Genomic DNA, 16,288 nt, shown 5'->3' on the forward strand with positions numbered 1-16,288 from the left:
AGAAAAAAGCCAGAAGTGGTGCTGTGGCTCAAGTGGTAGAGCACTAGCCTTGAGCTGAAGAGCTGAGGGACAGCGCCCAGGCCCAGAGTTCAGGCCCTACGACCGGAACAAAAAAAAATAAAAGAAATGTACTCATTACCTTGCTCATGTAATTGTAACCACTCTGTACAGTATTTTCACAATTAAAAAAAAAAGCAACAACATGAACTTGAAATTTGGTAATGTCATTTTGTTTTGGCCAAATAAATACAATTTGCTAATTGATAACAGTGTTTTGAACATATTTTTGTTGTTGAAAAGTGACCATTCTGGAATGTCTTTTCTTCAGATTATTCGGAGCTGGGAGAACTTCCCCCACGGTCTCCTTTAGAACCAGTATGTGAAGATGGACCATTTGGCCCTGTACCAGAGGGAAAAAAAAGGACGTCACGTGAACTGCGAGAGCTCTGGAAAAAGGCTATTCTGCAACAGATACTCCTCCTAAGGATGGAGAAAGAAAATCAGAAGCTACAAGGTTGGTTTACCATTTTGAAATTGGACAGGCGTGATGATCTTAATTGGTCTTGAATCCAAGTTAATCACATTGGATATAAACATGCAGTCATTTTGTGGAGGAGAAGGGAAAAAAATCATTTAAGTAAGGATACAGGTGGACCCATTGCAACAATGAGATGTACAAGTCGTTATGTCGAAAATGAACTTTACAACTTTGGTGGGGGGGTAGGATTGAGTGGAGGAGGCAAGGGGAGGATGGGAAGGGGAAACAAAGGAGGAGGAGGCTACAATGCTTGATAAGAAATGTACTCATCTTACCCATGTAATTGTAACCCCTCTGTACAGTATTTTCACAATAAAAAAAAGATATAAACAACAGGGGATGAATGATTTTGAGGAAGAAAATACTGAGGTGTTGTTTGTCTACATCAAGATTTTCGTGGCAGTGGATTATCTATGAGGAAAAATTCCCTATGACGATAGTGATGAGTCTAGGCTCATAATTCATAGCTGTAGGTTTCTCCATCGAAGTGTGAACTCTTACAGGTGGACCCATTGCAACAATGAGATATACAAGATGCTATGTAGAAAAACGGACTTTACAAGTTTGGTGGAGAGGAGGTGTAGTTGTGGAGATGGGAGGGCAGGGATGGTAGGGGAAAAACAAAGGAGGAGGCAACAATACTTGATAAGAAACATACTCATTACCTTGCTCATGTAATTGTAACCTCTCTGTACGGTATTTTCACAATAAAAAAAACTTATTTAAAAAAAAATGAAGATTGGGCTAGGAAGGTGGCTCAGTGGTAGAGTGCTTGCCTTGCATGCTTGAGGCCCTGGATTTGATTCTTCAGCACCACATAAGCGGAAAAAGCCAGAAGTGGCTCAAACGTTGAGCTGAAGGGCTGAGGGACAGAGCCCAGGCCCAGAGTTCAGGCCCCATGGCCAGCAAAAAAAAAAAAAGAAGATTGTCTAACACAAATCATATCAGTTTATTTTTCAAAGTAGTATCAGTAGTATTTACTTTCTGAGACTATTAAGATAGTCTTACCCACTATATTAATTGATCCCATGTGCTCATTATTACCATACTGCCTACAAGTTTTTCATAGTCATGGCATCAGCTGAATAATAGCTTTACACCACGGCATTTACATTCATGTGTATGCTGAGACTGCAAAAAAAGCAGCAGTGTTAGTCATGTGGGTCATAATACTTAATGCTGCTGCCATGTTGGTTTTTTTGGGGTCTTTTCCATTTGCTTCTTAAAAGAAGGTTAAATTACAGAGTAAATGGTCCTTGAACTTAATGAAGGGTTTGAACAAACTTGCATACTCTCTGAAAAAGAAATTGGAAGAACATACATCATATATGAAATTCTTTCTGTGGTTCAGTGTTTGTTTACTTTTGAATCTGTCAATCAAATATTTTATTACTATTCCTGGGGGGCATTACAAACCATATCATCTAAATCTACCTAACATTTGTTAGCTGAAGTTGTGATTTTTCTCAAAATTACACTGCTAATTTGCTGTGGTGTTGGGGCTAAAAATGCATCAGCTCTTTTCCACATTAGCAGTGCTCTAATATTGCTCTTTGCAAACATATTTTCTCCATTTTAAAATAAAAATGTGAATAGCCTGATGCAGGACAGCAAGGTGGGATTCAAGAAAATGATGATTTGGGCGTGTCATTTTTATCTGACTAATTCATATAACTCAACATTATATGTTTATTTAAAGTTAAACTGATCAATATTACATCACCATAATTATATGATGACATTAAATTTTGGTTTGCAATTAAACATGGTTTAATTTACCAAAGGAATTTCCTTGAATTAATAATAACATGTTTTAAAAATTTTAAATAGTGAAGTTTCCTATAATCTCTGCAAATGCAGGGGCATTTCATTGAGGAGACTTTAGCTTTCCAAAGGATGATGGCAGTTGGCAGAAGAGTTTTGTCTGTAGAAGTGTTATTATCAGCGCAGGAGTGACAATAGGGCAGTGGGTATACATCAAAGTTGAATATTAATCACACTCAGTCAGCCTAGATATCCACGTTACATGGTAATAAATGTTGAGAAAATCCCTGCAAAATTCCATGTGATTTCATTCAGTCCTATTTCCCTACCCTCATGAGCAGTTCTTATTTCATGCCATGAATGATTGGGTCCTTCATCTACAGTTTATTGGAAACTTGCTGTTTACAGAAGATTTGCTTTGTATGCCTTGGCTGATAAAGCATTTCCCAGGCCACTGATTCTAGATAGCAGGATTCTCAAACAGAGGATGTTGCTTGGGCTCTGTTGACATAGCCAGATGTCCTCTGGGAAGAATTCACTGCCAAAGAAACCATGTTACAGTGAAATTTCTTGCACAATCCCAGTAATGTGTTTTCACCAATCTTAGGACTAAATGTAAATGCTACAGTTAACCCTAATCTAGTCAGAAAAATGTGGGCCAATTTATAAGTTAATGTCCTGTTTTCTAATTTGATGCCTTAATTTTTATTATTATTTTATTTATTATTATTATTTTGGGGTAGTGCCAATCCTGGGGCTTGAACTCAGGGTCTGGGTACTGTCTCTGAGATGCTTTTGTTCAAGTCTAGTACTGACACTTGATGCACAGCTCCACTTCTGGCTGTTTTTGTGTTTAGAGATGAGAATGTCATAGACTTTCTTGCCTAGGCTGGCTTTGAACTGCCATCCTCAGATCTCAGCCTCCAAGCAGTTAAAAGTACACGTATGATCAACCAATGCCTGGCTAATTTGATATATTGATGAAGCAAAACAAGTTATATTTCTCCAAATAAAGCTGAATAAGCCAAATATGGAAGTACCCTAAAGGAACAAACATATAGTTCTTAACATACATGATCTGAATTTGAATCATGAAACTTAAAAATGCCCCCCTCCCAAAAAAGAAAAAAGAAAGTAACTATGCTGGTACCAAGAGCTCAGTATAGGATCTAATCACAGTTCATCAGTGCTAGTCTCAAACCTAATTTGCCCAAGGGTTAGCTTAAAGCCAGTGACATTTTATATAACTCCCTCAACCCCCCACAAAAAAAATATGAGGTCAACGTTTTTTTAAAATGTGAATTCTAAAGATGTCAGGAGGGGCTGGGAAGTTGGCTCAGTTGCATGCATGAACCACATAAGAAGAAAAAGCTGGAAGTGGCTCTGTGGCTCAAGTGGTAGAGCACTAGCCTTGAGTTGAAGAGATGAGGGACATGATCCAGGATCAGAGTTCAGGCCCCACCACCGACAAAAAACAAACAATAAAGCTGTCAGGAATTGTTTAAAAGGATCTAGAAAACAAGTTATTTAAAGTAAGAGGGAAAAGAATAAAAATACGGGGTGAAAAATAATAAAAGAGGGAAGTAACACTAGGCCTAGAATCACCAGGTTGCCTAGTAGCTAAATACCCCTGGGTAAAATCACTTAATCAAATCTGTTCACTTAATTTTTGTGTCCCTGAAGTGAGTGATTAGACTAGGGAATCCATTTAACTTGTCAATTTAAAGTTTTTGATATTGATTCCCCCCCCCTGCTTCTTTGGTAATTTAGGTCTAATTCTTCTTAAGGCAGCTCTTGGTAGTACACTAGAGCTCTATCTGTCTGCTTATATGTGAGGAGATACCTGTGAACAGAGTAGATTTATTCTGTTCAGTTCAAGGGAGCTGGAACAGAACCATTGATCAACATCACCTACTTTAGGTTGGAGTCTAAATAAAGAGAAACTTAGTATATCTCTTAGTTTCAATTTAAAAAATAAATTATTGAGCTCTAACGATCACTAGGAATTTAACACATGGCTCCTGCTCTTGAAATGTTTATGGTTTGATAGGCTAGCTATAAAGATGGAAAGAACTAAATAGAAGTGGGCTATGTCTCCATTTAATCATAGGGCCACCAGGACACATTGGTGTGTACCACTAAAAGAAATCAGATTTTTAGCATTTCCAAAACAAGGCAAAGGGATGATTATCATTTGCTGTATTTGTCCTAGATCTCACAAGCGTGGAATAATTGGTTGCATATTAGAAGATCTGTACTATCTACTAATCTGCCCTCACATTGTCTCTTCTAGCCTCCGAGAATGATTTGCAAAATAAGCGCCTAAAGCTTGATTATGAAGAAATCACTCCTTGCCTAAAAGAAGTAACTACCATATGGGAAAAGATGCTTAGCACTCCAGGAAGATCAAAAATTAAGTTTGACATGGAAAAAATGCACTCAGCTGTTGGGCAAGGTAAGCCTTCTCAGGACCCAGGTGGCCAGCCTCACTCACTGAGAGCTGAGATAGGTGTGGTGTTTAGTTTTAGTGACCATCTCTCCTTTTCATCACATCTTTATCTACTCTGTTTCATATATCTTACTTACTGATGCAAGTTTCATCACTTTAAAAAATATTTATTTATATTCAGTAGTTGTACAAAAGAATTACCATTCAACAAATCAGTTTATGAATACAATGCATCTTGTCACCCCTTTCCTCCTTCTCTCCCATGCCTCCAACCCAACCCTTCCTCTCAATTTTCTTTATTTTCATAGACTATGTATTTAATATCCTTCTTTTCTTCATCCCTCTACCCCCCCCCCACACACACACTTGACCTCTCTCCCATACCTTTCAAGTGCCAGTTTCCTGGTATTTATTTCGGTGGACTGTAAGCTTTCCTAAGGAATTACTCCATTTGAATTCTCTCCTGAAAATACTATGCTTCAGTTAATACATCTATGTATGCCCCATTTGTGTTTACTTATACATTTATCTGTTCTAACCTTCTACATAGGAGAGAAAATATGTGACTTTGTCTCTGTAGGCCTGAGTTACTTCACTTCCCCTAATTTTTTCCAGGTCCATCCTTTTTTTTTTTGCAGATGAATACTATGCTTCATAGTGGATGGGTACAATTTCATTGTTGAGATAATTAAAATGTCCACAAATCAAGGAAGTATAACAAAAAGATAATCTAAAGGTTATTAACTGTGTATGTGTTGTGATGATATGTTTTGACTTAAATAGTAAACTAAGAACTAATTGTGTCATTTCTTGCTGGGAGACCAGAGTGTAAAGCACAGACTTTAGACAGGTGGTTCTGGGTTTGGCCCCGCCCAGCTGTGTGTTTTGCAGTGTGATAGTAAGCCAAGACTTAAGGTCTCAGAGCCCATTTTCCATGTGGGTGAGATATGGGTGTTGGACGTGGTGGTAAGGAAAGGATCTTAGCCCAGGAGAACATTACATGCGTCTGCAGTCCTGCCAGGCCTTGAAGGTGGCAGTGGGGGCTGCCTTTTAGTCTCAGCTGTTAATTAATCCAGGAGAGGTAAGGATAGTTTTGCAACAAAGTTTGGGAACATTTCCAGCAATTTGACATAGTGGTTTTATATTTTTATCATTCTGTTTCTCTTGGGTTGTTTTCTACTAATTCATTTTTATTGTACATTATAAAAGCATCACTCTACTGGGGATTGGAAAATTTAAAAATAAAAGCTGATCCTTCACAGGCTAAAAAGCGTCATTTTAGATCATAATTTCTACAAACTTCAGTGTTCAGAACCCTCCAAGTATAAACTATTTTATTATTGCTACTGAGTTCTAATGCTGAATAACTTGTTATTTGATAAGAGGTGTGTGTGTATATATATATATATATATATATATATCCATATATATATGCATCTCCATCCTATGGTTTTCTTCTGATTTTATTGGTTATACAGAATTTATAGAGCAAAGCAGCTTTTCTGTGATAGTTTTAGGTGTTTTTGAGTTTTTAGGTTGGTTTGTTTGTGGGGTTTTTTGGTACCAACACTGGGGCTTGAACTGAGGACCTTGCATTTTTCCTTTGCTTTTTTTTTTTGCTCAAGGCTTGTGCTTTACCACTTGAGCCACACCTTCACCTCTGACTTTTTGCTGATTAATTGGAAATAGGAATCTTGCAGACTTTCTGCCCAGGCTAATTTTGACCTACAGTCCTCAGATCTCAGCCTTCTATGTAGTTAGGATGACAGGCCTGAACCTTTAGTTTTGATGGAGTCCATTTTACTGATGATGGGTAGTTGTCACTGGTTGTGACTTTCCCCTTCCTAAGGGTCAGGACACTGGGCTTAGAACAGCTGGTAATGAGCTCACACCTCAGGCTGCAGGGTTCTCACCACCACTGCACTGGATCTGGGTGAACCATACCGTTCTCAGGATCCAGCTATGCTGAAGACTGAGATTTTGAATAGACAAGGCTTTCCAATGTGACCTCAGACAGGTCTTCTCACCTTCCTGGGCTCCTACCTCCAGACTGATAGCATGAGAGGCTTGACAATCTACAGATCTTGGGAATGGCTATGCTAACATTCTTTGCATCCATTCTAATATTGATTGCTGGAAGTTTACCCTTAAACCAGATGGCTGCAGCTGTTTGTGTGTGTGTGTGTGTGTGTGTGTGTGTGTGTGTGTGTGTGTGTGTGCGTTTTCCTTTTTTCACAGTTGACTAGGTGTTGGTCTTTCATAGTCTATGTCAGCTATTTCAAATATTTGAGTATCTCAAAGGCCTGGTACCTGTACATGTTTTTCATTCTGTATTTAGAAGCGGAAACATTAGAAAATACTTGAGGAATCTAGACCTTGTGTGGTGGAGTTGGGCATGGATGATTAGACAGTTAGTTTATGTACTGGGGTGAGCTAAGGCTGACCTGGAATTCCTCCTGGATTGCCTGACTTAGTCACATTGCTTCTTTACAGGAGCTCTTTCTAACAGTTAAAGGGTTGTCTGTCAGCCAACTTCAGCATATTAAGACTGACCACTCCACACAAACAACGACTATCCATGTTGTGACTCAGAACTTTACTACAAGATTCAATCAGAACCCTACTTTGACCTTTCAAGTAGAGGCTGAGTCACTTTAGTCCTTGCATGGGTACTGAGACCTTTCCTCCTAACCATCTGCAGCCTTCTTAATTTAGAAGAAGGAAGAACAATTCTATGGAATGTTAGATAATTCAAAGTTTAGTGTAAGAATGATTTCTTTAAAGATATTTTATATATATATATATATATATATATATATATATTGTTGTTAGTCATGGGGCTTGAACTCTAGGCCTGCGTGCTGTCCCTCAGCTCTTCAGCTTAAGGCTAGTGCTGTACCACTTGAGCCACAGCACCACTTCCAGTTTTCTGGTTTATTGGATAGAAGAGTCTCATGGACGTTCCTGCCCGGGCTGGCTTTGAACCTCAATCCTCACATCTCAGCCTTCTGAGTAGCTAGAATTATAGGCGTGTGCCACCAGCGCCTGGCTTAAAGATACAAAATTTTAGAAGCTAGGATACGTATTTCTAGGAATATAGAACAGCTGGTTATATGGGCCAGATGCAAACTTTGCTTGCCTTTGACCATGCGATGCCATTTAGAGAAAATTATTCTAGAGGTTGGGAAGGTGGCTTAGTGGTAAAATGCTTGCCTTGCATGCATGAGGCCCTGGGTTCAATTCCTCAGCACCATATAAGCAGAAAAAGCCAGAAGTGGTGCTGTGGCTCAAGTGGTAGAGTGCTAATCTTGAGCTGAAAAGCTGAGTGACAGTGCCCAGGCCCAGAGTTCAGGCCCCACGACTAACCAAAAAAAAAAAAAAAAAATTCTAGAAATTAGCCAGCCAAAATTGTAATGCAGTAAGAAGAATGCTTATTGTGTTGTGGTTTGAAAGCCTAATCCAAAAACAAAGCAACTAAACCATGTGATTATCTATGTCATAATTCCTTGAAAATAACATACCTATTTATTGATGAAAAGTTTGAGATAAGTTGTTCAGTGAGGAAAAATAAAGTATAGCATGGTCTCTTGTACAATTGATATTTCCGTAGTGTACACATAGAAAAACATCCAGAATGTGTTCAGATACTAGGGATTGTGGCAGGAAGACCATCCTTCCGGGTTACCTGATATGACCATGGGCTTCAAATTTTCCTGCCAAAATCATCAACAGCCTTCCTCCCCTTCACTTTCAAAAGCTTCCTGTTTTGGTTCATAAATTGTACATTTATTCTAGTTATGGTAGCCTTTATTTCTTTCCTGTGCTCTGCTTTCTTTTCTTTCTTTTTTTGTGCTGGTTAGGGCTTGAATTCCAGTCCTAGGCATTGTCCCTGAGCTCTTTTGCTAGAGGCTAGCACTCTACCACTTGAGCCACAGCTCCACTTCCAGCTTTTGTGGTGTTTAATTGGAGATAAGAGTTTCATGGACTTTCCTGCCTGTGCTGGCTCAAACCATGATCCTCAGATCTCAGCTCTTACTTAAGGAACTAGGATTACAGGAGTAAGCCACTGATGCCTGGTTTGGCCTTTAATTTTTATATTTTTTTGTGTTTTCAGAGATCCACCTTCCCCAAACACACACTTCTGAATAGTAATCATATATTAAATCAGTTATTTACATATTTACAAAGTTATTTACATAGAGGCTGAGGTAAACTTTCCTGCCCACCCAGTATTCTGCCTTAAGGCTGTGGGTAGACTCTCCTGCCAGGTTTCTCTCTTGGTCTAGGAGTAAGTTAAAACAGCATGGGCAAGGATATTCCAAACTATTCTTAGCAAAAACATTATGCCTGACTTGTGTGATCCTTTCCTTTGAATCCTAGGCTCTCAGCTTACTCTTTTATACTAGTTCGTTCATGTTACTCCCCAGTGACACAGCCAGAATTCTCTTCTCCAAACACTAAAGTCTGATAAGATAATGGAATGATTTAGTAATAAGAGGAAATTGGGCATCTCATACTAGGGGAAAATTTTCCAAACTGACCAAAAATACTTTGTGAAAAAGCCCCACTATAAATCATTTGTCACACCAGCTATTTTGCTCCTTCACATTTGCTTATAGTCAGGGTTTGAAGTCGTTGTGTGTGTGTGTGTCCAAGACATATTTATGAACAAGAATGGTAGGGAAAGAGGGAAAAAAGAATATTCTATAAAAGCAGCTCTCAAAGAATACTACTTTCCTGTTAACAGGATAGAAATACGAAACAACAGGTTTTTCTCTCATAGTTCTGCAATTTCAACGTCATGGTGTTGGTAGGCTGAACTTGGCCATCTCCAGCTTCAGATGGCAGTCCGCATTCTTGCCTTCATGATGCATCATTGCCTCCATAGTCACATTGACTCTTCTAAGTGCCTTTGTCATCACTGTTGCCCCTGTGTGACTGCTGTAATGACGCCAGTCCTGGGCCTAGAGTCTACCGGGATAATCAAGGATGACCTCCTTGCCACAGGATCCTTACTTAATTAGATCTGTGAATAAGGTCATATTCCTGGGTTCTAGAAATTAGGAGAAAGTAGACATTTGAGAGGGCCACCATTTATCAGGTAGTACTGAAATAAATACTAGGGAAGGCATGGGATTTGGTCTGTTAGCTGGGTTCCTCCTCCTAGCTAACCTAATTTTTCTCTTTCATTGCTAAAATACGAGGGAAAAAGCCAAGTTCTTACTATACCTAAAGGTGCCTTCTCTCTGGTTTATTTTATTCCTTTTCCTTCCTCCTCAAGGCTGGGTTTAAATTGAAGGAGTCTATGAAACTTGGATTATTCAATTAGGAAAGAGCCAGCTTGCCTTCCCCTGGGCTCTGCCTCTCCTTGACTGGAGATCCCAGTTTGCTCTGTAGATTTTCATGCTTCATCTCATCACCTTACAACAGTGTTCATTCATACCAGCTAGGGATCATGTCATATTTGCTGGCTTATCCTTTCAGAATATAACCTAGTCAGAACATAATATATCTTGGAAAAATAGAGGGAAAAATGGATGGGGCCAGGGAAATGAGGGGAGAGTGGGAGGTTGGAAGGAAAGAAGGAGGAGAACAAATAGGACAAAGTCTTGGTTGCTTCCTGTGCCATTAATTCACAGTGGAACAAGAATTTGGAGTGTAGAATGAAACAACTCAACATGAAGTGTTGTTTTTATAGTTTCCACCCCTCCCTCTTTTAAAGGTGTGCCACGTCATCACCGTGGTGAAATCTGGAAATTTCTAGCTGAGCAGTTCCACCTTAAACACCCATTTCCCAGTAAACAGCAGCCAAAGGATGTGCCCTACAAAGAACTCTTAAAACAGCTCACCTCCCAGCAGCATGCGATTCTCATCGACCTGGGTGAGTCTGCACTATTGACTGGAGATGAACCAGGAGGGTTTCAAACAATCTGAAGAGACTATCCCCGTTATTTAGCGAAGTGCCTTTCGGTTTAACAGTCAAAATTTACTACTGAGACTCTTAATTTAAAAAGCCCAAGAGTGATCCCAAATGTCCTCTTCAAGTATATAAAAATCTCTTCTTTTCACTGGGCATCTGGATTATTCTGCTTGGCATGAGGTGAGAGGCTGCTCATTAAGTCCTAACGGCTTCAGTGTCATAATTCAGACATCGATGGGATGTTTTTATGGTCAGCTGTAGGAACATCCTGGGACATACAATGGCATGGTTTAATTACAGCAGCTCAATCACCTGGGATGATTCTATCTTGGAATCGGGACAATGGTTTCAAATACACAAAGATGGAAACTGCATGTCAGATATATTTGAAAACCTTGCTGGACTGATACAATTGTGATGTACAAAAGACCACCTGACTGTCAGCAGCTGTGCAGGTTTGTGCAGTATGGCTCAAATGGCTGTGTGCTCACACTTCCATTAATCTTCACAATATTGTCACATGTAGATAATGTTGAAAAACTTAAAACAGAAAGGTGAAGTAACTTGTTCAGAATGACCCAGCCAATTGGTTGCTGAACAGTGTGGTGGCCAGACTTCCACTGCCCTGGCTTTGCTTTCCCCTGTAGGATTCAACCTTTATCGGCTGGACTGGCGCTGGTTTGCCAGTGTACCCTTAGCTTCCAGTGTTAACAGTGCATCATATAGTAGGTGCTCAACAACTCTTTTTCATAAAATTGACGTGAGCCACTGCAGTCACATGTGACTCTCACAACAGCCCTCTGAAACTAGTCCTGTATCCTCCCAAAGTAGTGAGGAAACTGAGGCCCAGAGCACTCAAGTGCTAACCACAGTCCATCTGAGCCGAGGTGCAAGTACCTAAACCTGTCGTCCCTCCACAATAAGGCCCTACCATCCCTCTGGTCCCCTAGTCCAAAAGGCCCCAGGCCTCTATGGGAGCAGAAGCCCTGACTGTGGAAGCCTCAGTGGAGTCAGCGTCCACAGTAACCCTGAGGGTGGCTGCTCATGTGATGTGTAATTGAAACAATGACATTGTGTTCCCATGATGAGAAGTAGAGATGCATTTGGGGGTAGGAGGGTGGATAGGAGTAAGCACCCTTCCCCTCTGCATTCCTCCCCAGGACAGGAGGGGAGCAAGGTTTCCCTCCCCTGATGCTGTTACTGACGTTTTCCTCTGTAACCGCCCTACAGTGCTGTCTGGTCAGTCTTCTTCCTCATGCGCCCATCTAATCACCTTCCTGTAGAAGACAAGGAAAGTCCCAACCAGCCCAGAGCCCCTGCCTGACTCAGCCTCTTCTTGAAGCTGTTTGAGCCCCAGTCCAGGGGGCCTTTCTGCCTGAGTCACAGCTGCTGATTCACAGGCAGGATCAGGCTTACCTACATCCTCTCTGTCCCTACCCTGAGGACTAGTGGCTACGCCTATCTCCCAGCCAGCATTGACTACCCCCCTCACTTCAGGCCTGACCTTTATTTTGGAAGATGTCCAACAACCTCCCAGAGGCCTATAAGAACCTTCAATTGAAAAAGTTTCTTAAGTTACCTCCCAAGTCTTCCCAGTGTTTATCCAGGGACCTTCCCAGGTCATCTCTCCCCTTTTAGAGCCAGAAAAACCTGGGTATTGACTCAGTACCAGCAGTGGAGTCCTTCTGCTGAGCTCAGACTCTACTCCATGGGTCAGGGTCCAGAGGCCTGATGCAGAAATCCCTCCTCCAGACTTTGTCCATCACTTTCCCAGCTTCAACAAGGACTATGTTTTTGCCACAGCTGGGGCCTATACTTTCTTTTTTGTCTACTCCATAGCTTAAGCCTAATAAAAGTGCATAGTAGAGAGTGAAGTCAAATCAGTCATTGAGCTAGGTGTGGTAGGGCAGTCTGTAATAGCAGCTGTGCAAATGGTGAGAGAGTTAGGATAATAGGGCGGACGTGCTCAGATACTATGTGAGCACTGAGGGAGAAGGTGGAAGGCGACTTTTGTCTTGTTTTTTGTTTTTAATTTAATTTTATTGTAAAGGTGTTGTACAGAGGGTTAGTTGTATAAATAAGACAATGAGTACATTTCTTGTCGAACATTGTTACCCTTTCTCTTGTTGAAGGCGAAGTTTGAATATAAAGTATCTCATGCATGTATTCATTGAATGATGAAATTCATTAGAATTGTTTTAGAAAGGAACTAGGGGATGAATTTGATCAAAGAACATTCTGTGCATATATGGAAATGTCACAGTGAAAGCCCTTTGTGCAACTAATATAGTACTAGTTTTTTTTTTAAGGACAAAAATGAAAGTAGAAGCAAATGGACAGGGGCCCTGAGTTCAATTCCCAGTAATGCTTTAAAATTAAAAAAAAAAAAGTATCCTTATGCTGGCCAGAAGAACAGGGTAATTTGTGGTTAGTTGTATCTTAACTTGCATGAATTTTTATTTTCCTGCCTCTTGCTTTTACTTTTTGAAATTGGCTTTAAGTCCATAGAATTTTTCTAAGATTTATTCCTTAAAAAGTAAAAATGTTGCAGTGGGATAGTTTTATAGCTTGTAAAATACTTTTCCAAACTTGGTCAGATTTTATCCTTCCACAGCTCTGTACAAAGTTAGGCACATGTCATTAGTTCCATTGCAGAAGTGATGAATGAGGCCCAAGAACTGGAGTGTTTTGCTTAGCCTTGTCACAGACTCGGTGGCAGAACTGAGTATCCTTAGTCTTCATGCCCTACGCCTTCCAGGAGTCCCTACTTCAGAGTCTTATGTGTCTCTGTCCAGTCTCCTAGAGGATACTCCTCTGCCTCTAAGGTGGGGGAGCTTACTCTTTCAGAATGGACCACAGCCAACCAGGAGAAAACACCTACTCTCAGAGCTTAACAGATGATACTTAACAAATCATTCTCTTGACCTCATACCCAGGACCTGCCCCCTCTTTATGCTGGTTCTAGCTATATCCATTTTTCTGGCCATTAGATGACTGACCTTTCTCTTTGTTCTGACTCTTTCCTTTTCTTTGTGCCAGTCCTGAGGCTTGAACTCAGGGCATGGACTCTGTCCTGAGTATTTGGATCAAAGATAGCCCTCTCCCACTTGAGCAACAGCTCCATTTCCAGCTTTTTTTTTGGGGGGGGGCGGTGGCTGAGAAAAGGGTGTTGGTAATTGGAGATAAGAGGCTTTTCTGCCTGGGCTGGTTTCAAACTGAGATTCTCAGATCTCAGACTCCATAGTAGCTAGGATTACAGACATGAGCCACTGGCAACCATCTAGAAGTGACATTTCTTGATGAGCTTTTTGTTTCCCTTCCAGTGAGACCCAGATTAAGTTAGGCCAGCCTGTGCTGATTGAGATAAGGTGCGTGTCCAGAGGATCATTTAAATCAAGAACCCAATATGTGAATTTTCTTTCCACTCTTAACCAAAGGCTTAAAATCTGCTTGTTTATCTGGAAGAAAAGAACTGTGTCAGGAAAGAGCTTTCTTCATGCTTTTTTAGAGTCCATAAAAACTGCATAGTAGATGGGTCTCTGAAAGGAAAGCTTCAACCAAGGGTATTACAATAACCTCATGTAAAGGGCAGGGAGAGAGCTGGAGAGCTTCCCCTTCCTGCCTGGCTGGTGTCTGCCTCATTTGACTTTAGCACACAGTCAAGTACTTGCCACACATTTTGTATAGGAGCCAGAATTCTTGCTGCACACAGTGGTGTGCAGGCAGAAGCAGCTTGTTCCTTCATCTCTGCCTGGAAGCCTGGTGAGAAAAATTGAAAATCTTGATAGCAAAAGACAGAAAAAGTGTCTAGAATTTGTTACGCAGTAGTGACAATAACCTGTCTGTTCAATTTGGGACTCTGGAGGCCAATTGAACAGTCACAGTTCCAGAGTCTAATGAATTCTTGTGCCAGCAGCTACACATGTTATTCACTAGGTATATTGTGGGTATTTGGAGCCTCACGTTGGTAAAGAATTTACTGAGACAGACAGAAGCTTATTAAGATTTGGGTTTAAGAGAGATACAGCTGGCAGAGGAGCATACTACTGCTGCCGCTGCTAATCTGATATGGGATTAGGGACAAGCTTTATGGGTTTAAGGGGAATTTTGTTGACTTGCTAGTTCTTTATGCAGACCCTATTGATAGGCTGTCTCCTTCTCAGACTATGGTTCAAAATTCATAGGCACAGAACAGGTTGAGCATTCCGTTTTCTTATCTGCATTCCATCTAACCCATTTTAAGGGCTTGATTTGCTTCCTCATTCCACCTGACCATCTTGCACCCTAGGCTCATCTACATTCCATTGGGACCTTAGTATTCTACCATGTCCCCTTAACAGGGGCCTCTTCCACAGGATGGGCTGCTGTTTCTCATATTATCAAGATCTCATCTGATAACCATATTTGTTTGGTCATTGTAAATATGCTCTATAACCTCACAGTGCTACAAGTAAATAGAGTGAGCAAAGGAAAGAATAAAATTTCTTTCTTGGTGATCTGAAAACTGAAAAATACTTAATAACTAGCTCCTCTCAACCCTTTCCTTAAAAGATGCCCTGGTGTTTAGAGTGTGCAGATTTCCATCATCAAGACTCCTATTGTAGCCAGTTTAAAGCTTGAAGTTACAGATGGCAAGCTGGGCCAAGTGCACACCAAACAGAGCCTTTAGGAGCCAGACCCATCATCATTGGACTTCACTAAATGCTTTCTAGAAATACTGAATTACAGAAGAGTTTTTCTGACTTCATCTAGCCACCATGCCATTAGTAGCAATTCCACAGATTCTGCTTAAGCAGTAGATATATTCCATGGACTTTAGGAAGCACACTTTCTTGTGGGAAAGCAGTCATTAGACAACTGATGCTCAAAGTAAAAATTTAATTCTGAAGTGTGGTACAAAAAGACCCCCCACCCCCTACCAATCTCTGCTCTGTATCCCTCATTTCAAATTTTGCTCAGTTTAAGCTGTTAGGACCACCAGCTTTGTAGATCATCTGCTTGTGAGTCATTACTGCATGTACCCATGAGAAACTGATGGCGTGAGAGGGTCAGATGGGATTACCTGTTTCTAGTACCACTTCCTAGAGACCAGGAATATCAAGCTTCCAGGGAAGGGAACAAAGGAAACTTGTTAGCCAACTGTTGGAGCCTGAGCCATACTGAATAGCTCTGCGGGTGGTTCTTTGCTTCCTTTAGAATCCTCTGGCTGCTGGCAGCAATGCCATTGACAGCTGAGCAGACTAGGGATCTCATAGCAGGTGCAGTCAGGTGGGCTCTGCAGAGAAAAAGGCAGTTCACTCAAGACTGGATGTGTTTCTCAGTGCCACCTCTGTTCTACTGCTACTGAAGCATTTCTTGCTAGGGGTCAGCCTGGGATGTGCTTGTTGAATAAGTCCTTGAATGATGTGATCCCTACTGATCCTTCAACCTTCAAGTGATGGGCAAAGAAAAAATGGGTCCTGGACAGATATTGCTTAGATGAATGAGTGATAGTCTTTAGGAAATTCCTAAAGGATGACCTTATTGGGTTTTGAAGCATTCTTTCATTTGTTTTTGGTGGTGCTAGGGATTAAATTCGGGGCCTCTCATTCTCCTACACAAGCTGTGTTCTTAGTCC

General features: G+C 40.8%; 1 protein-coding gene across 9 annotated transcripts in view; it reads left to right on the top strand.

Moving 5' to 3' along the window:
* Positions 1 to 16,288, top strand: part of Tbc1d1 (TBC1 (tre-2/USP6, BUB2, cdc16) domain family, member 1) — a 180,648-nt gene that overhangs the window by 139,557 nt on the left and 24,803 nt on the right. For all 9 annotated transcript variants that reach the window (XM_013009024.1, XM_013009031.1, XM_013009023.1 and 6 more), the window contains 3 exons: positions 329 to 514; positions 4,596 to 4,757; positions 10,474 to 10,632. In XM_013009024.1, the coding sequence (XP_012864478.1) occupies positions 329 to 514; positions 4,596 to 4,757; positions 10,474 to 10,632 (507 nt within the window). The remainder of the gene's footprint in view (positions 1 to 328; positions 515 to 4,595; positions 4,758 to 10,473; positions 10,633 to 16,288) is intronic.

Source organism: Dipodomys ordii, unplaced genomic scaffold, assembly GCF_000151885.1.
Source record: "Dipodomys ordii isolate 6190 unplaced genomic scaffold, Dord_2.0 Scaffold8, whole genome shotgun sequence".
Classification (NCBI taxonomy): domain Eukaryota; kingdom Metazoa; phylum Chordata; class Mammalia; order Rodentia; family Heteromyidae; genus Dipodomys; species Dipodomys ordii.